This window comes from Heteronotia binoei, chromosome 8 (assembly GCF_032191835.1).
Source record: "Heteronotia binoei isolate CCM8104 ecotype False Entrance Well chromosome 8, APGP_CSIRO_Hbin_v1, whole genome shotgun sequence".
NCBI lineage: Eukaryota > Metazoa > Chordata > Lepidosauria > Squamata > Gekkonidae > Heteronotia > Heteronotia binoei.
The window spans coordinates 99574195-99600425 of record NC_083230.1 but is presented as its reverse complement, the minus strand read 5'-3'; the positions used below and the strand labels follow the sequence as shown (position 1 = coordinate 99600425).

At 42.8% G+C, this 26231-nt stretch overlaps 1 protein-coding gene across 4 annotated transcripts in view; it reads left to right on the top strand.

The window, feature by feature from the left end:
- FGD4 (FYVE, RhoGEF and PH domain containing 4) overlaps positions 1–26231 on the top strand; it is a 180961-nt gene that overhangs the window by 91280 nt on the left and 63450 nt on the right. Inside the window, exon 1 of one of the 4 annotated variants that reach the window (XM_060245702.1) lies at positions 10667–10803. The exons of the other annotated variants lie outside the window; for them this stretch is intronic. Coding sequence (XP_060101685.1) covers positions 10788–10803 — 16 coding nt within the window. The 5' untranslated portion in view covers positions 10667–10787. Of the gene's footprint in view, positions 1–10666; positions 10804–26231 lie in introns of those variants that run through there. 4 annotated transcript variants of the gene reach the window in all.

The window sequence follows — 26231 nt, the reverse complement described above, 5'->3', positions numbered from 1 at the left end:
TGTTCCAGCTGCACCCCCTGACCCAGCTCGGCCTCCTTGCCCACCGCCGCCACCACCGGTGTTGGTGGATGACGAGGAAGAATATGAGGTGCGCCAGATCCTGGACTCCCGGTACCATCGTGGAGGCCTCCAATACCTGGTGGACTGGGAGGGATATGGCCCAGAAGACCGGTCTTGGGAGCCCGAGGACAATCTTCATGCCCCGGACTTGGTGCACCGGTTCCACAACGACCACCCCGACCTTCCAGGTCCCTCGACGGAGGGGGACCCTGGGGGGGGGGATAGTGTCATGGGTGCTGGGGACCCTGCAGAGGAAGTTGAGTCTGACGAGGAAACTGTGCCCCTGCCACCTGCACCAGTGCCCCTGCCTCCTGCTGGAGAAGATCCCAGCCCCCCTGCCTCGCCCTCTCGGGTGGCTCGTGTGCGTGACCGCCTCCGGCAGGACCTCAGGGATCGGAGGAGGGCGGCACGCTCACAAGCAAGACGCTCCCTGAGCCCTGAGTTCTGAGAGGATTCTGGCCCTCCTAAGAGCAAGGATGCTTGAGTTATGACAGGATCCTGGCTGCCTCCCTGAGCCAGCAATTAGCCCAAACGGGCAACAGCCAGCAGAGGGCTATATAGCTGTGGGCTTTGGGAGGAGGCTTTGTGGAAGCAACTAGTCATCTCCCTGACATCCTAGCATCCACTCCGGCTTGACTTTGGTTCCTGACTCCCTGACTTTGGCTTTTGACTTCTGGACTCCCTGACCTCGGCTTCTGGACCCCGGACCTGCGATACTTGTACACTGATTTGGATTTGGCGCCTCAGACCCTCCTGCTTACTGGCTACAGACCTCGGACTGCCTCTGGACTTTGCCTGACCCGGCCCCAGCCGTGACAGCATGGACTCTTATCTGAGAGAACTGGATTTGATTCCCCACTCCTCCACTTGCACCTGCTGGAATGACCTTGGGTTAGCCATAGCTCTGGCAGAGGTTGTCCTTGAAAGGGCAGCTGCTGTGAGAGCCCTCTCAACCCCACCCACCTCACGGGGTGTCTATTGTGGGGGGAGAAAATATAGGAGATTGTAAGCTGCTCTGAGTCTCTGATTCAGAGAGAAGGGTGGGGTATAAATCTGCAACTCTTCTTCTTCTTTCTTCTTTTTCCTTCTTTCTCCTTTCTTCATTTCAAAGGTCCCTTCGTAGTCACTAATTAGGAAATGGCCAGCGAAGATTCCCACAAAATCCTTATGAAAACAGTATTCCATTTTCACTTGTGGAACTGAATATATCAATTCATAACAATGTTATTCTATAATTATGAAGCATGCTAAATGGAATCACTGCACATGTTGAGTTTACGTGATTATCAAATTAGTTCATTATTTTCAGATATTTACAAGGCTGAACTGTCATCAGAAACACACTGGGAGCTATAAGAGAAGGGGGGGAGGAATGGAAAAACTATACAATTATGAGGTGGCAAAACCTACCCACCAAAAATAATGAAAGAAAAGTACAGATGGGTAATTGCACAGAGACGACTACATGAAACCTTGCTGCCCATTTTGTCCCAGTGTTATAACCTTGCTATATTATAATGAAAAAATAACATCATAACACAATCAACATTATGCTTAAAAAAACCTCGTGGATTACTCAAGGGACAACCTGAGGGAGGGAGAGAATTGGAGTGAACATGTGACACTGATGACACAGACAGGTGGCAGAAAACAAAATTCAAAATCAGGAATTCCTCCCTTGGAAAACAGTGAGTTCAGAACTGAAGGGGGGAGATCACAGAAAAATGGATTTGGAAAACATGAGATAACAGAGTACTAAATTCTGATCTCCTAGAAAGGCAAAAAGTTGTGTGGAAAATTTTACAAATTTCAATTACGGTATGTAGTAATGAACTTGTTTGCACTGTGTGGAAATGGTCATGGTCAATGTTCCCTCTAAGCTGCAGAGTCTTGTGAACAAAAAATCTACTTTGTGAACTACTGGCATTAAAGCTGTGAGCTACTGCATTCAAGTTGTGAGCTACTGCATAAATTATTGTGCTCTAAGCTGAGACAAAAATGTGTGAGCTGGAGGCTAAAAATCTGTGAGCTCACACTAACTCAGCTTTGAGGGAACACTGGTCATGGTATCACAGTTCCTTCACATGCATGTTGTTGCTCTGTTCCTTTACCCTTTTTCCTGGTGAAGGGCTAACTGTTTGAAATGCCCTGGGATTTATGTACAGGAATCAGATCATCTGTGTCTTGTACCTGTTAGAGTTTTTGTGTCTTCCATTTGGAAGGACTTTCCTTTGCTGCAAGGTCATCTCTCCATTCACAGATTGATTTGTACAAGAAGGGATCTTGAAACAGCAAGGGAGCTTTGTCCCTTTGAACATACCTATTAGGGGACTTTTTGGCTAGCTGCCCTGTGCTGCCTGAAGACTGTTTTGGAACTCCCAGTTGTTCTAAGTAATTTTTTCAACAATATCCCAGCTACCCTCAGTGGGCCACCTGGCACATATTAAATAAATTGTCTCTTTTGTGTAAGCAGCACTGTGAGGATGTTATAGTGTTAACAGGAAGAATGTTTTATTTTATTTTAGAGCAATTTATTTATTTTATTTTACAGCAAATCCATGGATAGCAGGTAGTTTTATAACATCTGTGGCAGCCCCCCCCCCCCCTTTTGGATCCAGGTGCACCTTTGGAATTCTAAGGCAAGATGGTCAGCACAACCACGAAATGGCTCTATGAGAGGCAGAGCCACATACACATTACCCTCGAGGAAGGCCAAGTGCAAGGGAGAAGGATAATTTTTTAAAAATACACTGGAAAAGAGGAATGAATGAGGGAGAATAAAACCAACATTGTGGGGGCATCTGCCACTGAAATATTTTTTTAAAATATATACATACCCAATCAGAACTCCAGTTTCCAATAATTTGCCTTACTTCATAAAAGCCCCATTTGGCCCTGCTCACTTTCTGCAAACATGTGAGGGGCACCAGGAAAGATGTTGTCAGGTGCCATGGTACCATGAGTACTTTGTTGAGTACTCCAATCTATGGCATAGCTTCCACTTATAAATAAAAAACAGGGTTGTCATAGGAGATGACTTTTAGTGATTTAGTGATTTAGTTTAGCCTAACAAGAATACATGAAGACCAAAATAGCCTAAAATGTGTAGCTTAACTTGCAGGCATACTGGTTAAATATTGTTGTCAAAGGTTGAAATTGGTCCTATCAATTAAAATTTCAGCCAGTTGATCCATTGCACTAATTAAAGGCTTTAGCCCTAACCAAAATTACTGCAGTAAAAAAAGAACAAAACTTCAGAGGTAAGGAAAGGTGAGAGAAGATTATAATGAATATTTAACATGAATCTTTCAAAGGCAGTTATTGCCGCTGTTCTAGTACTGTGTCAAATGTTTACAGCAGATTTTTTCTCTCACAGTTTTAATGGGTTAGTTGCTAATTTAATTGCAAGTCCCATGCTTGGGACCTGACGTGTTTGTAATCTTAATTTTTTACTACTTGGTGTGGTTGCCTGTTTAGTTTAGCTGTAGAATCATGGTTAGCTTTACAATAGATCTGGCCTTCCTTAGAGTGAGCATGGTTGAATAAAAAAAATTATAGACCTTTGGATTGGATTAATGAGATTGCCAGCATTCTCTTAATCGCTTTGCTATCCATTTATCCTTTTAATCTACCACAGATAAAACAGCTGATCTTTTGCTTAGCTTTTCAGAAAGCTGAACTTTCTAGGGAAGTTTTTAGTTGAGAGTTCTCATGTTATCACTTACACTGAGGATTTCAGCTCTCTCTCTCTATATTCTGTCATTTTGCAGAAGATGTACCCTAACTATCCTTTTTACGCTATATGGTATAGATGCAAGATTCTGCTTTGATTTTAGCTCCTTTTCTAAGAAAAACAACTTGTGGTGTCTCTTTTATTTGAAAGAGTTGCCATTTGATCTCAGAATTTAGTTCAAATGATTTATGAATATTTTATTCTACTTATAGGATTTTCTGAAGCTTAAAAAGATACAAGCATGGAGCATATTGGAAGGAGCTTGTGGAATGATAGTTGAAATTTAAATTAAGTTTAAGGTGACAAGACCATTTGAAAATACAGGTTTTTGATGTCACTATGTCTCTTTTTTTCTTTTCAAAATCTCAGTCTCCTGACACAATGTAGTATCTAGAAAAGACATGCAGCTAGGGTTCCAGTGTACACACTGGGATGGGAGATGTCTTACTCCCACTTGGCCTTGCTCCCTAGTGATGGAAGATTTTTTTTTTTCCTAGAAAGACCTGGAAGTGGCGGCAGCCTGCCCTAAAAATCAGCAGAAACTCTAGGGTATTACTATAGAGTTTCCAGCAATTCCTAGAGAGGTGTGGAGTCCCTCCATGTCCCCAGTCTCCTGCTAGAACCCTAGTAGAGGAGTGTTGCCTTTTCATTTTAGACATTGCACACAAAGAACTAAAGGGCTTGTATATGAGCTGTAATATGTATTTTGGAATATACTATGTATGTAATCTCTCTTAAATTGAAGGAAACAGTACTTAATAGAGATCTTTCTTTGGTGGTTTACATGGGATATATGGTTTTTTCTGTGATTTTTATCTGCACAAATTGTTTTCAGTTTCAGTCTGATGTGTTTATATGCTGGCATAGTAATATCTGGAGTACAGTATAACATTATGAGTGACCATGTTTTGCTACGTTTTTAATGCTCTGTTTTTATGCATATTATGCATGGAGTGTATTTCTATCCCAAGACAAATTCCAAAGTATCTAGCAGTAAGAACCATTCCAATAAAAACAAAAATGTTTTTGCCAGCAGATATCATTGTATTTCATAGTATTAGAATGTCCAGCACTTCAGAACACTTTGATATGAAGCAGAGTGTTTTTGTGTAGATCCACTCTCAGCCTTTAGCACATTAAATAACATGCACCAGTGTGGTTTCATTGCAAAGCATTTGGAGCACCAAAAATGTTTTTAAGATATTAGAAAACTAATAGATTTATGTTTCACTTCTAGAAGGTAATTTTGTGACTTACTTGAGACACCCACTGGTTTGGGCTCAGCTACCTGACACACTGGGAGATGCTGAAACAGATCTTCCCCAACAGTTTTCCAAGTCTCATAGTGGTTGTATGGGATCTTGCTTTGGACTGAGACTGTGACATCGGGAAGGAGGGAGTTCACCTTTTTCAGAGGAGTCCATTCCACAGAGCCAGAGTCACATGCAAAACATCCAGCTCTGGTCGATGCCAGACTGTGGTCACATTAAGTGGTGGGATAGCCAATAGATTGGCTACCTGATTACTGTAGTTGGTGGACAGGGACATATGGAAGGAGACGATCATTCAGATAGGTCATGAAGGGCTTTAGAAGTCATAACCAGGATAAATTGATACAAATCTGACATCAGGAATCACAAAATTGATAAACCTGCAGGAAAACACTTCAGCCTTCCAGGACATTCCATGGGTGACCTCAGATTAGCTTTTTGATTGGAAAGGGAAATTGCTGAATTACAAATCACTACAGCACTTGGAACAAACTTCTCTCCAGGGTTCAACAGAGATATTGGGTTTTTATCTCACTGTATGTGCTCAATTCATTCAGTTCTTACATCTGTATTCTCACAAAAAAGGTCTACACTTCCTCTTTATCTTAGTGTATTTCTTATTTGAAATAGTAGAATAGTGATGGTAATGTAATGCAGTGAATCAGAATGGTATATTGGAATACATTCCTCTGGTCTGATAATAGAGGAGACATATATGCAGAACAATATGCAGATTTCGGCATATGTTCATTAAGACCTTTGTGCCTGAAAGTTATCTTCCTTAATGTTAAGCATTTAATGGCTCATTCATTGACGTATTACTGCTTCAGCCCTGACCTGAATGGTCCAAGCTAGTCTAGTTTTGTCAAATATTGGAAGGTAAGCAGGGTTGGCTCTAGTTAATATTTGGATGGCATGACTCAGAGGCAGGCAATGGCAAACATTTCTGAATGTCTCTTGCCTTGAAAACCCTGTAGGATCCCCGTACATCAGCTGGAACCAGAAGGAACTTTTCCACCATCAGTACTATTCTATTCATCCTGTATCATCATTATAGCTTCACTGAATGCTCCTAAGCTCTAGTCAGGGCTCTTTCTAGCAGGAGCTTCTCTTTGTATTAGGCTATGCTAGGCTTCCCAATTCCCAGGTCCCAGCGGGGGATCCTCCGTTTTTACAGGCTTCTCCTGCCCCCAGCCAGCTGGCCGGTGGGGGAAGCCCTGCCCCCACAGTCACCATGTACCTTTAGAGCTCTGGCAGGTTTAGAAACCTGCAAACAGGTCCATTTTTAAAACGTGTGCCTTTAAAGCTGAGCAGGAAGCAGGAAACGGGAAGCGCTTCATGGGAAAGGGTCAGTAACAGTTTCGTCAGAGAACAGTCCCTCCCTTTGTTTTGCTTTCATCTTCAGAGCAAATAAAGTTGTGCAGGAACCAGACCCAGTAAGTGTTTGTGTGTGTGAGAGAGGGAGGGGGCAGGGGATTCCCTGGTTTGGAGGCCCTCCCCCGCTTTAGAAAGTGGGGAGGGGGGAGGGAAATGTCTACTGGGCACTCTGTTATTCCCTATGGAGAATGATTCCCATGGCCAATGGCTGGGGCTGATGGGAGTTGTAGGCAAAAAACATCTGGAGAGCTACCGTTGACCACCCCTTCCATAGGGAATAATGGGGAATTGATCCGTGGGTATTGGGGGCTCTGGGGGGGCTGTTTTTTGAGGTAGAGGCACCAAATTTTCAGTATAGCATCTAGTGCCTCTCCCTAAAATACCCCCCAAGTTTCAAAACAATTGGACCAGGGGGTCCAATTTTATGAGCCCCAAAAGAAGGTGCCTCTATCCTTCATTATTTCCTATGGAAGGAAGGCATTTAAAAAGGTGTGCTGCCACTTTAAATGTGATGGCCAGAACTCCCTTTGAGTTCAGTTACTCTTGTCACACCTTTGTTCCTGTCTCCACCCCCAATGTCTCCTGGCTTCACCCCCAGAGTCTCCTGGCTCCACCCCCAAAGTCCTCAGATATTTCTTGAATTGGACTTGGCAACCCTAGGCCATGCCCCCCTGATGTAGCCAATCCTTCAAGAGCTTAGTGGGCTCTTAGTACAGGGCCTACTGTAAGCTCCAGGAGGATTGGCTATATCAGGGGGCACGGCCAGTGGCGTAGGGAGGGGGGGCGGGGGGGCGTGTCGCCCCAGGTCTGGGGGGTCTGGGGGGCCCCTTGGCAATGCCAAGGGGCCCCTCAGAAGCTGGCTGCCTGGCGTCCCCGCCGCTGGGAAGGACTGAGGAGGCCGACATGTCCGACAACGGCTTTGACCGGACTCCTGGCGCGGGTAGAGGCCGAGGTAGAGGCAGCAGCCCGCTGGCTCCCGAGAGCGGGGCCGGCTTGGGCATAGGCGTCGGGAGCTTCGGCGGCCCGGATCAGCTCCTCAGGCAAAGCTACCCGCGCCATCAGGAGCCGCTTCGGCCGCCCAAAACATCCCCGCCGGGAAGCAACGGCGCCTCAGGTATAAGTGCTTGCCCCCGGGCGCCTTCTTCCCCTCCCTTCGTTAGATAGATAGATAAATTTATTGTCATTGTTCTCCACAAAAAGAGAGCAACGAAATGAGGTGCTCTTCCACAAACATACCAACACATCAAACACACATATTCATATTCATACATCTAAAACCATTTAAACCATTAAAACCATTTAAATACATCTAAAACAGATAAACATTCATAAAACCATTAAAACCATTTAAATACATCTTAGAAAAGCTGCAGCTGAATCGCAGCTTCTTGCGGCCGAGAGGCTGCCCGGCTTGCTGACCCGTCGGGAACCCTTCCCCCCTGGGCTCTGAAGCCACCGCGAAGCCGGGGTGGAAAAGGATATTTCCCTTTCGCCCCTTTTCTTCAAGGGAACACGTCTTCGAGGGTGGGCGTCTCCTCCCCTCGTATCTGTATGTTGTTGTCGCTTAGGGATACCTACATTTTCTGGCCAACTTCTCGCTTCTACGTACTATTGTTACAACCTGCTAAAGTGGGCCTTTGTACGGAGCTTTTTTTCAATTTTTTTTTAAAGGGCCTGCATCGCGACTTGAGTGGTGACATATGTTTATAGTTCAAAAGACTGAGGGCATCAGGTACTACTAAATGAAGTACCTGGCAGTGCACATTGTTTTGCAGTTTCATTATGAGTATATTCAAGAATAGCCTCGCTGAAATGGCCCCTTTGAAATCGATTTTGCCAGTGAAACGGCATTGGGGGAGGGGGAGGAGTGGAATTTGAGTCATGATTTAACCGGACCAAAATTAATGTGTTTATATGATTTCCCCTGATCCTGTTTCTCCTGTTGGCAGTTTTTTAAAAAATGGCATTGAGGAATCACATAGATTTTGGGATGTAACCGTTGCTTAATCTACATACTGATAGGTAGTGCAGTATCATTGCACTGTAGCAGTCATTTGCCTGTTGGTTCTGTTGTCAGCAGTGTTCCCTCTAAGCTGAGCTAGCTCACAGACTTTTAGCCTCCAGCTCACAAATTTTTGTCTTAGCTCAGGAAGGATGACCCCAGAGCACACTAATTTATGCAGTAGCTCACAATTTGAATGCCAGTAGCTCACAAAGTAGAATTTTTGCTCACAAGACTCTGCAGCTTAAAGGGAACATTGGTTGTCAGTGCAAGAAAATCCAGTTGGAGACAAATGCTGTAGTGTAATAATGTGCATATGCAGCCTGTGATATTGTTCTGTGTTTTATAAAAACCTTGATATCCCATAGTGGCATTTGTAGAAATGACCCTCTGGATTCATATATTTTAAAGACCCTAGATTCAGGTGGAGTAGCCATATTGGTCAGAAGCAGCAGAACAAAGTTTGAGTTCAGTGGCACCTTTAAGATATACAGTGGTGTAGGGAGGGGGGGCGGGTCGCCCCAGGTCTGGGGGGCCCCTTGGCAATGCCAAGGGGCCCCTCAGAAGCCGGCTGTCTGGCGTCCCTGCCGCCACCACTCACGTTGCTACCGAGATCCTGGAGCACCACGTTCATGCTGGCGATCATAGGCGAGGAGAGGAGCTGGGCGCTGCCGCTGCCTAGCGCCGGAGGCAGCCGGAACCGAGGCGGGCGGCTGCCGGGGCCATGCTGCGCCGCTCCAACAGGGGGGCTCTCTCCGCCCGCCTGCGAGCCCAAGGGCCTCCCTGCCCTGCGCGCCATGAGGAGACGCCGCCAGTTGCTAGGGCGAGCTGGTCCTTGCCTCCGGCGAGGCAGCCCGGGGAGCACGCTGCTGCGCTCCATGTGGCGCGCAAGGGGCCTGTGTTGCTGCTGGCCGCCGAGGTCATAGAGCGGGAGCCGGGGCGGGGGTGGCCGTGCCCCACACACGCATCCCCGAGACCTGAGGGGGCCGTGGGGCAGGACCCCCGCAGCAGCCCCGTCGCCAAGGGGGCTTCACTGCACCTCCACGTGGCAACCCAAAAGACACACACAGGGATCTAATCGCAGGGGTGGCCCACGGCAGCTCTCCAGATTTTTTTTTGCCTACCACTCCCATCAGCCCCAGCCAGGTTATCAATTACATGACCTAGATCGCACCAGCAGTGCCATCTTGGGGGGGGGGGTGCCGCCCCCAAAGTGACACCACTTCCTGTTTCCCCCCCCAAAAAGTGGTGGCCATTTTGGGGAAGTTACATCACTTCCTGTTTCCAGCAGGGCTCCCTGGCAAGTGGTGGCCATCTTGCGGAAGTGACATCATATCCTGTTTCTGGCGGCGTGCACACACGTAGGGGGGCCCACATAAATCTTGGGCCCCGGGCCCCCAAAGCCCTAGCTACGCCCCTGGGCACGGCCTAATATGCAGATGAGCTCCTGCTAGAAAAAGAACCCTGACTCTAGTATTATGGGTGAGGGAGAACCATCACCATCCACCTCCTTCATAGTTTTTAAAATCTTTTATCATGTCTTCCCTTAGCCACATTTTTTCTAAGTTGAAAATCCAGGATCTCTTTTGGGAAAAATTTATAGTATTTTTTGGCCCAGACTTATAACAATAGAGTGATTAACAGACATTCTCACAATTTGACATGTTACTGTTTTATTGGTTTCTCACGCTCATGTTACCCAGATCAAAGGTTTGCTCAATTTGTTAATTTTACTATTCTGTCATTGGATCTTAATTTTGTACCATTTTGCATTCTAAACCACTGCCTACCAGCTATATGTACAGCTGCTCACTGTACCTGATTCCTCATCTGATGAAATGTGCTTAGAGCACACGAAAGCTTACATTCTGAATAAAACTTTGTTGGTCTTAAAGGTGCAACTTGACTCCTACTTTGATTGTGGATCAGTTTAGTGAAAAGACCTTTGTAGAGGTATATAGCTTTCTGTTCGCTTAGGAGTTTTGAAATATTTGAAACAGCTGAGGTTGTACACTGGAGAACTCCGAAGTTTTCTGCAGTGTTTTTATCCTGCAGTTTGATTATTCCTTGTAACTTTTTAACCAGAATTAAGTTCTGTGTTTTTCCTCAGCCTTTTTTGCTTGTGCACTGTTGCATACTCTGCAGTACAAAAACAGGCATGCCTCCAGGGAGGCTGGGCGGTCTGCTTATGACGCTCTTGAACTGTTAACTTCCAGTGTATACTGATTAGAATTCCTCCCGTCTGTCCGAGAGAGCTTGCAGCCTGTGATATGTGATCTTATAACTGTTCAATTAATTGCTTGTACACACCACAGCATCAGATTGATCTTTGTGCTTGGGTGCCATGTCGTCCAATCTAGGTAAGGCAAGAATTCAGTCTTCCTTTTGCCGGATGTTTTAGTTTGATTTGCCAAAGTTGTCTTTATTGAAACTCCCACTTCTTGCGTTTTTCCAAAGTTTTTTGATTTTCTCAAAATAAATGGAAAGCATAGTTGTATGACTAATTTAAAAGTTCCTACCAGTTTTCTGTAGCTTGCATAATACTTCTGGAATGCTATGGCCTTTTGTTTTCTCTTTGTTTTGAAACTGGTAGTGTTAGTTTGGAAAGCAGGACATCTGGTTAATATGCCATGCAAAAATACTGCGGTGTTACTTTTGGCTCTGAGATGGCATTTCTTCTCTTGCTTTAATAGGCTAAGAAGGTTTTTTAAGCAGTCAAGTTGATTGGTATGTTAAGTGATTTCTCTTTCCGGTTTAGCTGTTAAGCTGACAGCGTGGGTTTTCTCTGTTTACAGTTGCATTCGTCCTAATCCCTGTTTTGATAAATCATTAGTGATAGTTCTAAGAAATCTGTTTAGTGGAGGTCTCTTTTCTCTTAGCTATATTTTTTTGAAATAGCATAAAGCAAGTTTTCTGCCATGTTAATGTAGCGACAGTAGTGTCTCTTTCTAACTATATGCAACAGATCAGTGTTTTTGGAAAAGGAAGCTCATGCTAATTAAAAGGAGTTTCTCAGCCATTTAAGGTCTTTTTAGAAATGCCTTCTCCAGCATCTGTATTCACACCATAAAGTGAAAACATTAGCTGTATTACAGCTCCACGTCTATTCATTCATTAAGTGGATTGAAAACTAAGTAAATAACATATATCTTTGAATACAGAGTTGTATGAAATTTTTAAAAAAGATCACGTCTTCATTTTTCTTTGTATATACACGCATATACAGGTGGGTGAGTAGAGAATCATGAGGCAAATAAAGTGTACTATGATGCACGTTGGAACAAAAGAGTACTAATTTTACATATATGGTGATGGAATCTGAACTGGTAGTGATTGAAGGGAAAAGAGATTTTGAGATTGCACCAGATAACCCCATTGAAAACATTGTGTGGCAGCAATGGAAAAGGCAAACCCCATGCTGGAGATTATCGAGAAAGGAACAGTATTGTAGACAATAGGCAATATAGATCTGTGGTGCAGCTTCATTTGGAATATTGTGTGCACTTCTAATCACCATATCCCTACGTAGGTGTGGCAGAGCTGGAAAAAAGTGCAGAAGAAGGCAACCAAGATGATGAAAGGGTTCCATCACGTTTCCTGTGAGGAAATGCTGAAGCATCTGAGACTGTTCAGTTTAGAAAAATGGGCAACTGAGGGGAGACATGATAAGAGGTGCATGAGATGGAGAAAGTAAATAGACTTTTTCATTTCCTCCCGTAATATAGAACTTGGGAGCACCTGGTGAAGTTGATGGGCAATAGATTCAGAACAGACACCAGGAAGTACTACTCTGCTCTGAGCAAACTGTGGAATACTTTGCCTGTGGATATTATAATAGCCATTAGCATGCATGGTTTTAAAGGGGATTCAAGAGATTCATGGAGGACAGGTCCAACTGTGATTACCAACCATGATGATTAAAGGACCCTCCACATTCAGAGCCTGTAAATCTCCAAATACCAGTGTTAGGAGACAACATGAGGGCTTTTAGTACCCTCTTTGCTGGTTCTCCAGGGTAACTGGTTGGCCACTGTGTGAAACAAGATGCTGAAAGAGAGGGACCACAGGTCTGATCTGGCAGACCTCTTCTTATGCTTTTTCATATATGAATTAATGGTACCTTCAGGAAAAGTTGATAAAGATTGTTGCTGTTGATCTAAACCAGTTTGTATGAAATGTAACTACTGTTTGAGCAAGTTGTGATAATATAGTCTTCACACGTTTGTTCACTCTGATTCCCCCAGTCATTGGAGCTTCATATCAACATACCCTATAACTGTGCTGCCATCTGGATGTAGCTTTTACCTGAGCAATATATCCTAAACACTGGTCTTAGATGTACACTTCATTAATCTAACTTAAAATTTGAGGCTGCACTTGCTTTTAGAACTTCATGTCCTTGGAGGAGCCTGGCATCTCTGTTGCTATTTGAATTCTGTGCATCCAGACTCTGAGGGCAGGTCATTCAGCTGTCTGTCTGTGTGAAAAGTGATTGAACAATTAAGTCTCACTTGATGTGAGACAGTTGCCCACCCCAGTAGAGCGAAGGCCATAGCTGGGATGATAAAGAACAACAGATGGCACTCTACTCAGTGGGGTGCGTACTTTAGGTTCATGGAAACTATTAGTTATTAAATTGATTTCTTGTGGCTGGGTAACAGTTCTCTTGGCATCCTAGTATACTCCGGCACACGAAGTGGAAATTACTGACCAAAGGAGAAAATAATTAATTTAAAAACTGCTTCATGCTAGCTGGGTGCTAAGAACTATACACAACACGACTGGCGTAGTTGATGCCCAGTGGAGTTCTGAAATCTCTAAATAAAATGGACAGATTGGGGGCTAATGTAATATCTTTTATGTAAGGGGCCAAGAACAAGTGGCTGCTGAGATTTTCTTTTTTTTTTTAAGGTATGGCCCTTTAAAAAATCTGGCAGTTTACAAAATCTGGGGATGGCTCAGCTATGGCAGGGGAAGAAGACATTGCTTACAGTTCTCTGGGATGGTTCAGAACTGCTTCTTGCAATTCTAGTATCTGGATCATGTGCCTTATTCTAGATGACTATTTATAACCTTTCCTAAAATAATGCATCAGATGGTGAAAGTTGCTATTCACAAACTACTGAAACCCCTTTCCAAAATAAATGAATGTTCAGAGTTTCCTGTTGCTGGTGAAGTCAGCATAAAGAGGCCCCAGTACTGTAATGCTGAGAAAAGAAAAAGTTGTTACAAGGAGTCACACTGTAAATTGAAGATCTTGTGCGCTCATCCATAGCTTGTCGGGCTTGACAGGTATCCTATTCTACACTAACTTTGACAGATAACTGCCTTTGTACAGAACAAACTTTATCTGGAAGAAGTTCACAGGGCCACCTAGGATCGCACCATTCTATCAGTGAAAAGTAGAATGAATGTATTGAAACTGGCCTTGGATGGTTGCAGCTACTGTTTCAACAATGCCACTAAGACCTACAGAAGGAAGACTAATGGCTTGCTATGGAAGGAGATAATGGAAGGGAGACAGTATGTCACCCAGCAGTTGGAAGTGAAGGGATTTTTCTAGGTTTAATTATATAGCCATGCTAGTATAGCAAGTGTTGTTACTCAAATAGGCAGCCTCTTATTTAATTGTGGGAACTGTTTTAAAAGAGACAAAGTAAGAGTGGGTAACTGGGATTTTCCACCTATGCATATGAGGATCTTTCCCTTAGAGAATTCTTGAAATAAACCAGTCAGATGTTCAACTGGAAAGGGTTTGTTGAAATAGGACTATAAGGGCAAAGTACAGATGTGCAAATGCACAGAAAACACACAAGCTAGCTAAGAGGAAATCAGGGAGGAGATGGGAGATTTTAGGGAAGGTGATAGTTATCATTCTCAGAGAGTGGGGTCCACAGAGACAGCAGCAAAATGACCAGTGTTTTATTGGAGTGAAGAAGGTGGCCCACGTGCAAGTGTGGGTGTGAGGTTTGACATCAAGATCACACACACTGCTATAGAACAGTTATCGGGGAAAATGTTCCCTGGGACAGACTGACATGTTTGCCTCAAAAACAATGACCTGCTGAGTTTTTCAGAAGTAAGCAATGATTTGGGAAAATCTTGTTGAGATTACCCTGTGATGGACTATGGATGCTAATGGTGCTTGATGACCCTCTAAGTACTGGATGGGGAAACTACCAGGTTTTGTGAAATGTTTCATCATTAGGGTAAATGGGTGCAGGAAAGGGAGGCTGGGTGTGGATGAGGTTAATCTCAGGTGAGGAGATGGTGATGCGGAATGTTTGCTGGCCTGGGAGGTTTGACAGGGGAGGGGATGCCCACCTCTTGCCCCTGCGGCCAGGTGGTGCCCTAGGCAGCTGCCTACCTAGCTCACTCCCACACACTGGCCTTGATTATAGAAGCTGAGTGCAATAGATTCCCATCTCATGATGAAACATCCAGGTTCCCTTGAGAAACTCCCATACGCTTCCAGTTAGATGCTGCTTTGTGTCTCTGTGTGATCTTCCTACAACAGACAATTCTGCTATCTCCTAGTGCACTTAAGGCAACTTTGCTAGTGCAGCAGCAATTTTCCCTAAATGTCCCCATGCTCATGTCTCTTCTCTTTTGCTTCCAGTGTGGTTCCTCCTGTTTCCTGTCCCAGTCTGGCCAATTGGCTGCTTGCCCTGGCATTTTGCAACACCTCCCCACCTTTTTGCTTTTCTTGGGACACTAATCGGGGGGGGAGGGGGTGTTCTGTCGGATCTAGCCATGGGTGGATACATCTAGTTAATATGACCAATTCTGCTAGGATTTGTTTCATCTTCATTACATTCCGGATCGTGCCTGACTTTGGCTTGTTGCATTGCATCATGGAAGCTGCCTCCCTTTCTCAACTTTGCCTATTGTATCCAATAAAGAAAACCAAACCAGGGTTTTCAGAGGAGTGTGCATATGTGAAAACTGCACACATGAACTTTTCTCTTGTTCCTTGGGTAACAATGATATACGATTATGGAGTACCCCTCATCAAATGTTCATGGAATTTCAATGGGACAAATATTGTACAGTTCAATAAAATTACATGTTATTAGTGTTAAAGTTGTTTTAAAGAGGTAAATATTGAATTTAAAAAAACACTGCAGAACTTAAAATCTGGAGTAATCTTGTCTTAAATGCACTAGGAGATAGAATTGTCTGTTGTGGAAACAGTATATATTTTTCTTTGTGGAGGTACTGAAGACGAAGATGAGTTTATTTGTATACTCCACTTTTCTCTACTGTAAGGAGTCTCAAAGCAGTTTACAATCACCTTCCCTTTCTTTCCCCACAACAGACACCCTGTGAAGTAGGTGGCACTGAGAGACTGGCCCAAAGTCACCCAGCAGACTTCATTTGAAGAAGTGGGAAATCTGCCACTCTTAACCACTACACCATGCTGGCTCTCAGCTGTAGCATACAACAGTTGTTGGATACCAGCATCAGTTTCAGAAAAGTTCTCAACCTGGTCACCTTCCAAATTCAAATGAAAAAAACCAAACCAAACCAGCAGTGAAATAACTCAGACAACTTAGGCCTAGGGTATATTCCTGATGATGATCAGAAGTCTAAAGTGTGCTTGCCCAACTATCTCAAATTTCTGTTGTTAGGCACACACAAATATTATGTCTGCCCAATGTCCATTGTCTTGTGAACTTCTGAGTTGGTCAGAGAGACCCTGTTTTGTTCAGAAACATATACATGAAAGGAATCACAGATTTACGACATACATATTAGTCACAGTATGAAATGTCACTTTTTCCATTTCTGTGGTGTTTCACATTTGTCTTGAGAGAAATTGCAGTTGTTTGGCGTTCTAGACTGTAAGTACTCTTGCATGGTTTATCTCACTGCATTAATGGCTATGAACAGGTTGTATTTGGTTCTTCTCTTTTCCAGTCAGTTGCCTCTTAGAAAAGTGTTTTGAGGAGCAATAATTCCAAGACCTGGCGTGGTGGTTTAGCAGAGAGTGAAAAAGTTGCAGATGGATGACTTCACACAGAGAACTCTATTCTGGCCTGAATTAATCCCACACGGCCAGTCCTTAAGCATTTCTAATCAGGTCAGAAACAGGAAGTGCTGGAGTGCTCATGAAGCATCCAGGCTGCACTTTTTGTATATGTGTTAAGAGAGTTCAGTGGAGATTGTCAGTTCCTTTTTGGTTTTTTATGTGTTGGAAACTGGAAGTAATGAAAGTGTGCTGTGAGACAAATGATGCACCCTTAAGGGGTTGTCACAGAAAGAGAATAAAGCAATTGCTCCATTTTACTTGTGCACATCTGAACCTTGCTTTTCAGCTATGCACCTTTAGCACTACATCCAGTCTTAAAGGAGTTCATCAACATTCTGGAGCAGAGATGGCCAAACTTGCTTAATATAAAAGCCATCTAGAATAAATGTCAGATGTTTGAGAGCCACAAGACATAAACATCAGATGCTGGAGGGAGAGAAGGAAGGAAGGAGGGAAGGAAGGAAGGAAGGAAGGAAGGAAGGAAGGAAGGAAGGAAGGAAGGAAGGAAGGAAGGAAGGAAGGAAGGAAGGAAGGAAAATAGATGGGGAAAGGGAGAGGTGGAACAAAAGCAACTTTAAATGCATTCTCCAAGCTGCTGGCTGGCTTGGAGAAATGATTTGAAGAGACAAATGCTTTCTCCAACCTGGCGAACCGAGTGGGTGGTGGGGCTTCAAGAGCCACACAATATGTGTGAAAGAGCTGCATGTGACTCACAAACTGCAGTTTGGCCACCACTGTTCTAGAGAAAAATTCCAACAAAAATAATTTTAATATTGACATAAATTTCCTGGTCTGATTGCCCACTTTGCAGGAACTACAACTTGTGGATTTAGAATAAAGTGACAAGGTGGGGATAATAGGTGCTTAATGCAGAATAAATCCAAAGCGGTCTAAAGAAAAAGGAAAGGCAGTTTGAGCACTGTGTGTTATTGGAGCCCAGAATACTGAGAGCAGCTGAGAGTCTGATAGAGGGGAATGGGTGGGGATCAGCCTGTTTGGGCCCTCTGAGGATTTATAGAACTCTTAAAGGAGGAGGCTTTGGCAGTGTGGAATTTTCAACTTGTTTCTGTTTTCCTCACAATTCTGTCCAGGCCTTCAGCTCATTATGTATAACGCTAGGGTTGCCAATCCCCAGGTGGGGGCAGGGGATCCCCTGGTTTGGAGGCCCTCCCCCCGCTTCAGGGTTGTCAGAAAGCGGGGGGAGGGGAGGGAAATGTCTGCTGGGAACTCTGTTATTCCCTATGGAGATTTATTCCCATAGAAAATCATGGAGAATCAATCCGCGGGTATCTGGGGCTCTGGGGGGGCTGTTATTTGGGGTAGAGGCACCAAATTTTCAGTATAGCATCTAGTGCCTCTCCCCAAAGTACCCCCCAAGTTTCAAAAAGATTGGACCAGGGGGTCCAATTCTATGAGCCCCAAAAGAAGGTGCCCCTATTAAGCTTCCCAATCCCCAGGTCCCAGCGGGGGATCCCCTGGTTTTACAGGCTTCCCCCCTCCCCCAGCCAGCTGGCCAGCGGGGGAAGCCCCACCCCCACAGTCATTACGCAGCTCCATAAACAATTCCCATAAGGAATGATGGGGAATTGATCCGCGGGTATCGGGGGCTCTGGGGGGGCTGTTTTTTGAGGTAGAGGTGCCAAATTTTCAGTATAGCATCTAGTGCCTCTTCCTAAAATGCCCCCCAAGTTTCAAAAGTATTGGACCAGGGGGTCCAATTCTACGAGCCCCAAAAGAAGGTGCCCCTATCCTTCATTATGTTCTATGGAAGGAAGGCATTTTAAAAGGTGTGCTGTCCCTTTAAATGTGATGGCCAGAACTCCCTTGAAGTTCAATTCTGCTTGTCACACCCGTGCTCTGGCTCCGCCCCAATGTCTCCTGGCCCCACCCCCAAAGTCCCCAGATATTTCTTGAATTGGACTTGGCAACCCTAGCCCCTATCCTTCATTATTTCCTATGGAAGGAAGGAATTGAAAAGGTGTGCCGTCCCTTTAAACGTGATGGCCAGAACTCCCTTTGGAGTTCAATTATGCTTGTCATAGCCTTGATCTTGGCTCCATCCCTAATGTCTCCTGGCTCCTCCCCCAAAGTCCCCAGATATTTCTTGAATTGGACTTGGCAACTCTATATAATGCCGATTTATTGATGTAAATTGATTAACATGTAACGGGGGAAATGTCACTAGGAAACAAAATGAGGCAAAATAAAAGCTTAAAGGTTCAGTTTGCACAAAGGATAAACAAAATTGAAAAGGGGATATTAAACCAACATACACGTGAAAGCTACTAGCTCAGCTTAAAACCAGTGGATTTTCATTATGGTTCTGTTTCAATGCATGACAAGAAATAGTTTGCAATTAAGCATTGTTGCTTGCCGTCTGCAGGAAGAGGGGTAACATATAAACTCAATTGCTGTTGGGGAAATTTTGAGATAGTATGTGGAGCCCCACATGATATCACTTACTGAACTCTATTGTCTGTAATATTCATAATGCAGACTTTATTGGTAAGATGGTCAGTTATTAAACTTCCTGTGTTTGTGTGAGCTGAAATGGTGTATGTCAGCATCCTGTTTCTAAAAATATTAGTTCAGTTCTTCCACTGAGTCTCCCCACAATAAAGAAAGTTAGCTATTTTAAAAATAGGCATTTTTTCTTCTGAAATCATTTGAATATATGCATGGACTTTCTGGGAAGTATGACCTTGAATGTATTATAATTTTGTGTGGCAAATGAGGGGGAAAGTTTACAAGCCTGAATTGGACACAGTACATAGGGTTGCCATTTCTCCATGGGGAGGCAGAAACTGTTTTTTCTTTTTTTTCTGTCAAGTCACAGTTGACTTATATTGGCCCTATAGATGGTTTGCTGTTGCCTGCCTCTGCATAGCAATCCTGGTAGTCCTTGGTGGTCTCATCCAAATACTGATAATGGCTGACCCTAGTTAGCTTCTGGGATGTGATGAGACCGGGTTAGTCTGGGCCCATCCACGTCAGGGCAAAAAACTGATTAGTGTGTACTATAATCAGCAAATATTCCTTGCTCAAATCTAATTTGTGTCAAACCTGCTCAGTTGAAACAAAATGTCACTGAAAAGTCTATGGGGTATAGGCCACACTTCTGTAGGGTAATTTAGCAAAAGTCAGTTATGGACTTGGGAGTTTGAATTGTAGTCTCCCAAGACCCTCTGTGTGCTCATCAACCTATGAAGCCCTTGGTGAATCATCAGAGCCAGGAAGTCAATACTGTGTATATTGAGAGGCTATGATTCTTCTAGGGTTGCCAAGTAAAAGAAATATCTAGGGACTTTGGGGGGTGGAGCCAGGAGACATTGGGGGTGGAGCCAGGAACAAAGTTGTGACAAGCATGATTGAACTCCCAAGGGAGTTCTGGCCATCACGTTTAAAAGGACAGCATACCTTTTAAATGCCTTCCTTCCATTGGAAATAATGAAGAATAGAGGCACCTTCTTTTGGGGCTCATAGAATTGGACTCTCTAGTCCAATCTTTTTGAAACTTGGAGGGTATTTGGAGGAGAGACATTGGATGCTATGTGGCAAATTTGGTGCCTTTATCAAAAAACAGCCCCCCCCCCCCCAGTCCCAGATACCAAGAATCAATTTTCCATTATACTCTATGGGAATCTCCATAGGGAATAATAGAGTGCCCAGCTGACATTTCCTTCCCTCCCTGCTTTCTGATGACCCTGAAGTCTAGATTCTTCTGCCTACGCAACTCTCACCATGGACTGCAGCACCTCAGTCATTCACTACTTTAATGCTTTGTGAGCTGTTTTGTATATATCTGTGCTGTGAAGAGGTGAAATTTAAGACTTAGTTAGTGAAAAGTTTTTAAAGGGAAATGGGGAAATGTAAACTATGTGGCAGGTAATGTCTTTGTATTTTGTTACAACTGAGCAAGAAAGACCTAACTGAGCAAGAAAGAGGAGAATTTCAGGTGGTATGTGTAACTCATATTTTAGGCCAGGATCAAAACTGGTAGTGTGTGTATGTGTGTGTGTGTGTGTATATATATATATATATATATATATATATATATATATATATATATATATATATATATATATATATATAATTTTATATTTTATTAGGTTCTGTGTTGCTCCCTGATGTACTAGTTTACTATTTTCCGCATGGGGACAGGCCTGTGTGTTTTCCCAGTTGTTGCTTCGGCTGCCAGTACAACATAGCAGCAGGTCAGATTTCCATGTGGCAGGTTTCCCTGGCCCAGTCACCTGATTGTGCCCCCCTCCATGCAGAGCAATTTCGTTTTGAATGGGTAGTTTACTATTGTTTTATTGTTGTAATAAGCTAGGGGGTTTTTTTGGAGCAGGAACGCACAGCAACACAGATCCAGCTGGCTTGGTGTCGGGGGTGTGTGGCCTAATATGCAAATGAGTTCCTGCTAGGCTTTTTCTACACACACACCCTGTAATAAGCGATATCATGTTTATAGTGAAAGAGGCTGGAGGGTTTTGGGGGGGGGGGTTGTGTGTGTGAGTGTGTTTTTAATGGAAGATGGGAATTCAGTGGACCTGATTCACGTATTGTTTTAATTTTATAACAGTGTTCAGTTGTGGATTAAAAGAAAATGAAAAAGCTCCATAGTGGCAGTGAAGGGAAGTGACCACTGTGGGGACAGGGGAAGTGAAAATGGCCGTCCTGTGTATAGGGCCATGAAAATCCAGACTTCCAGCTGCATGGCAGCCATCCAGACTTTGCTGTAAACTTTCCCAAATCTTCACAGCAGAGCAGGTTTGGGACATATGACAGAAAAACCAGAGAAAATCTGAGAAGGACACAAATACAGCATGATGCTGTGGGGAAACAAGAAAAAGATGCTTCCCAGTGGCATCAAATCCAAATAACCCACATGGAAAATATCATTGTGGGATCATTAAAAGTGATGGGCACAGAAGTGTATAATACGAAGTGGTGCATTACACAATGGTACTCAGAGGTTGGGGAAGGAAATCTTTAAGTGAATAAGAAAAAGTTTTAGGGATAGTATTACAGAAATACTACTTGATCTGGCTGCCAGTGTGTGCCTTTTAAGATTGCCATTGATGTTGGAAGATAATCACACAATAGCACAAAAGTTTATTTCCCAGGTTTCTTGAAGCATGTTAAGAGCTGTTATGAAAGCCAGCAGACAGGTAGGGGTTTATGGGAGGAAATGTGCTATTTGATTACCAGTCTGGGGACATGTTAAGACCATCTCCTAAATGACATACAGTTTCTAGGAAATGGGAGCCCTGTTTAAAACTTTTGACTGTGAAGTGTGAAATATAAATGTGGAAAATAATTTATTTTGCAGCTATAATGTGACTCTGACCTGTCTTGTCTGTCATTTTAAAACTTGTGATGCTCAAATTTCTAAGCTCTTCCAGCTTGTCCCATTCTCAGTTCCCTTGATGGCCATTTCTCTTCAGGCTTTGTAAATATATTTAAAGAAAAAAATTAAAACATCTCCCCTAATACTTTTTTGTAGAAGACCTCTAAACAGTCCCCTAAAGGTTCAATTAGAACTCATTCATAATTTTATGGAAGGTACTAATCCACAGAACAATAGCTATTCTACTGCAAACATCCTCTTTAGAAGTGTAAAATAATCTGTACTGAAAACATTGTATATGTTAATAGGTTTGCCTAGCTGGTTTCTGGTTACTAGCTACTGGGCATGCCTCACCTGCTTGCATGAGGATATAGGCTTTTGTGAGCAGCTAGTAAGAGATGTTGGCAATATATGGGCTGCTTCCACATGGTGATATGCCTTTGTGTACCTCTTGTTCACAGTGGTAATGCAGCATCCATGAGGCAGATTTCTTCACAGTTTCTATGCCACTTGAGGGCATGGGAGGAGGCACTGTTTCCCAAATATCTGCTGTTGTGCTCTAACTTTGTGCTAAAAAAAAAAGAGCAACCGCAATATGAATGCTATTCTGTATTATCTTGCTCTTGTTGCTTAATAAGAGGAACTGATGAATATGGGAAAACATTCTCGTTTCCTTGCACTTGGAATCTCTTATGGTTACATTTTCCTTCTAATTTCCCATTGAAAATTCTGTATGTTCCTTTGTAAATGAGAATTTATTCCATTGTGTTCCCCCCATTTTTCTCTTCAAAACCAAATCCAGATGACTCCATTAACCTTTTGGAGAGGACTGTTCGTCGAGTAACTGTATTTAGAAATAAGAAATAACGTAAAACTTGAGTATATATATGAAATTATTTTTGTTTTCCTGTAGCTTTTCCCCCCAAACCCCCCAAACCAAATACATTCTAGCCCTGTCACACCACACTTTCCCAATCAATGGAGAACTAAAGAGATCTTAGCTCCCTGAATGTTCCTGTGTGATACAGGTTGAGATTTTTAGGTATGCACTTAGTGGTGTTTAGAGTGAAATCCACAAATAGTACTACAAAATGCACATAATTGTTACACAAATCTGTGCTCTAAGTGCTCTTGACCAATAAAAGCACTCCAATCGAGGAAGAAGGAAAAAAGGTTTATTGCAATAAATGGGGAGCAGAGCTGAGCCAAAGCCTGCAACAATACCAAGCTGCTCTACCCCTTTTCAGGGTGGGCAGTACTTTATATAGTCTTGATGACACACTGACACATATATACAGATACTACTTGGCTGCAACATCCAGTATAATTTAATCATGAGAGCCAGCTACACGCTACTAATACAGTTTGCCAGGTTGGCATCTGTTCATTGGCCAGAATTTATGTTGCAGAAAGAGAACCCTCTACCACTATTGCTACTTAGAAACACAGTGGAGATTCAGTAAGGCATAGTGCAAGTTATGATTCTTTTATAGTTAAGACTGGAATGTTGGTAACTCTTCTGTCTTTACTTCTCAGTCAGGCCTAGCTGTATGTTAAACCTTAAGGATGTTACTTAAACATGCTTGTGGCCTTTCCAACTAGGGTTGCCAAGTCCAATTAAAGAAATATCTGGGGACTTTGGGGGTGGAGCCAGGAGACATTGGGGATGGAGCCAGGAGCAAGGGTGTGACAAGCATAATTGAACTCCAAAGGGAGTTCTGGCCATCACATTTAAAAGGACCGCACACCTTTTAAAATGCCTTCATTTCATAGGAAATAATGAGGGGCACCTTCTTTTGGAGCTTATAGAATTGGACCCCCTGGTCCAATCCTTATGAAACTTGGGTATTTTGTAGAGAGGCATTGGACGCTGTGCTGAAAATCTGGTGCCACTACCTCAAAAAACAGCCCCCCCCAGAGCCCCAGATGCCCACGGATCAATTCTCCATTATTTTTTATGGGAATAAGTCTCCGTAGGGAATAATAGAGTTCCCAGCAGACATTTCCCTCCCCTCCCCTTCTGATGACCCTGAAGTGGGGGAAAGGCCTCCAAACTGGGGGATCCCCTGCCCCCACCTGGGGATTGGCAACCCTATTTCCAACTAAAACTATGTCCCATATAATAAATGAAGGCATTAATTATGAAAATAGTGCTGATTCTGATGATCTTTCTGAATTTCATGAGCATGTCGGCCATCTTTTCCTTTCCTTTCCTTTCCTTTCCTTTCCTTTCCTTTCCTTTCCTTTCCTTTCCTTTCCTTTCCTTTCCTTTCCTTTCCTTTCCTTTCCTTTCCTTTCCTTTCCTTTCCTTTCCTTTCCCTTAGAAGCTCATTGATTCACAAATCTTGAGTAGCAGAGGACATTTCTTATTTTTCTTTAATGCAAGGCCCACCTCTTCCTTTCTCTTCTGTAACATTTATTTAAATTGATGACCACATGTTATTGTCAGTGCAAGATTTCCATTGCCTTTGTGTCAATATTCTTTTATCCTTAAGAGGACAATTTTTAATGGTTTTAATATTTATTTATTTGTTGGTTTGATTGATTAATTTCTATCCCGCTCTCTCCCTAGTGTCTAATATATTTTCAGGGAACCGCCTAAATAGTCCAGACTAGCCCAAGGTCATCAAGAGCTTGGAGGTTAGCAGAGTCAATTGTAGTCAGTACTTAAATGAGAGACTGCCAAGGAAGACCAGAGTTGCTATGCCTTGAAAATCTCATAAGGTGGGAACTTCATGGGGTCGCTATAGGTCAGTTGTAACTTAATGCCACTTAATTATTATTTAAGTAGTATGTCTTCACAAACTAAGAAACCAGGCCAGCCTATTAAGTTTAGTAGCAGCTTCCTCCTGAGTCAAGGTTCCAGGTCCTCTGCAGTCATTTGCCACATTTCCAGATATTGCTTTGAGGAAACTTGGTCTACACATTGTGCCGGCCTCTCTGTGAGTACAGGTAGCCAAATGCTGCAGCTGTCCTCTTGGTTCATTATATGACATGCCCATTTTTGTTTTTACAGCTGCATTTTTGTCATTTTTCCTAAAACCATGCAGCCATTTGGAACATTTTTTTTTTAAGTTCTCCTCCTTAATACTGTTCGTTCCGCCAAAGACATTCCCTCGGTTGAACTGATGTAATTGTTTTCTGTTAAACAGTTTCAAATTCTGTAGAATTGACTTGTAGAGCATTGGGGTGGGGAAAGGAGAGAGAGAGAAAAAGAGAGAGAATGGTTAGCTTTTTGGCTTAATTAGTTGACATCTGGACCAGTGTTTCATTCAAATGGATATGAATAGATGCATGCATAAAACTTTTCAAAGGAATTGTGCTGAACTTCTAGAATTTCATGTAATATCCCAATGTAGGTATAAATACTAATTGCAATCTTTTACAAGGCCTGTTGTAATTACTAATGTCTATAATGTCATGCATTCTGCTTTCCCCCCAAAATGCAGCACCATTCACTTTTGCTACTATTTGTGTTGTGTATCAAACACTCTTTCTGGTTGTTTCATAATAATTGGATAGCAAAGAATTAAACTGGTGGACTGTATTAAGCACCTGGAAGAGTGCTGAAATTGGGAAGATTGACAGGAGTTCTGATATTTTTAAGATGTAAAAGGGTAGAAAAATGGAAATACAAATGAATGTTCTGTTCTCTGTGCCAGAATAACTTTGCCATTTGTACAAATTAACCTTTTTATTGTCACTTTTAAATTCAGAAATACAAATTATCAGAATGCAGGGTTTTTTCTTTTCGAAATAGTACTTTCAGATTTGAAACAGATGGGATATCTTTCCTTCCTGTAGGATACAAACAAAAAAAGACTGAATAGTCATACAAAATGTGGTACATAATGCTTTTATTCTTGCATGTTTTTTATATTCTTAACACCCAAAATGTGCCTTTTGCTTATTTGATTTTTCATAACTTACCAAAAGCAAAGTATAATAAATTACCAAAACCTTTAATTTACAGCAGGAGCAAATAACATGATTTTGAGGGCAACGGTAATGGTGGAAGATAAATAGTTCAAAGTGTGTGATCTTAGATTGACAAAAAAGCTTATAGAGACAAACTATTTTACATTTACAGGATTTATATATGTGTAATTTCTAAAGGTAGTCCTGTGAACTATATGTTCATGTGGATAGCCTGTAAAATATTTCCCTTGAGGTTTGCTCATTACGCATTCCAACTAAAACTAATGTTGGTTCAGAGGTTTGTGAGTTAAACTTATATCAGATGGCCCCTGAGCTATTATCACTTGAGGCTCCTTATAGGTATAGCTGAATGCACAGTAAGACCAGTGAGTTACAGTAAATATTGAGTAATGAACTAGTTGTGATTCAAAAATCTCTTAGCCTGCTTCTTACATTATTTTTTTAATGGACAAGTGGGCCATAGG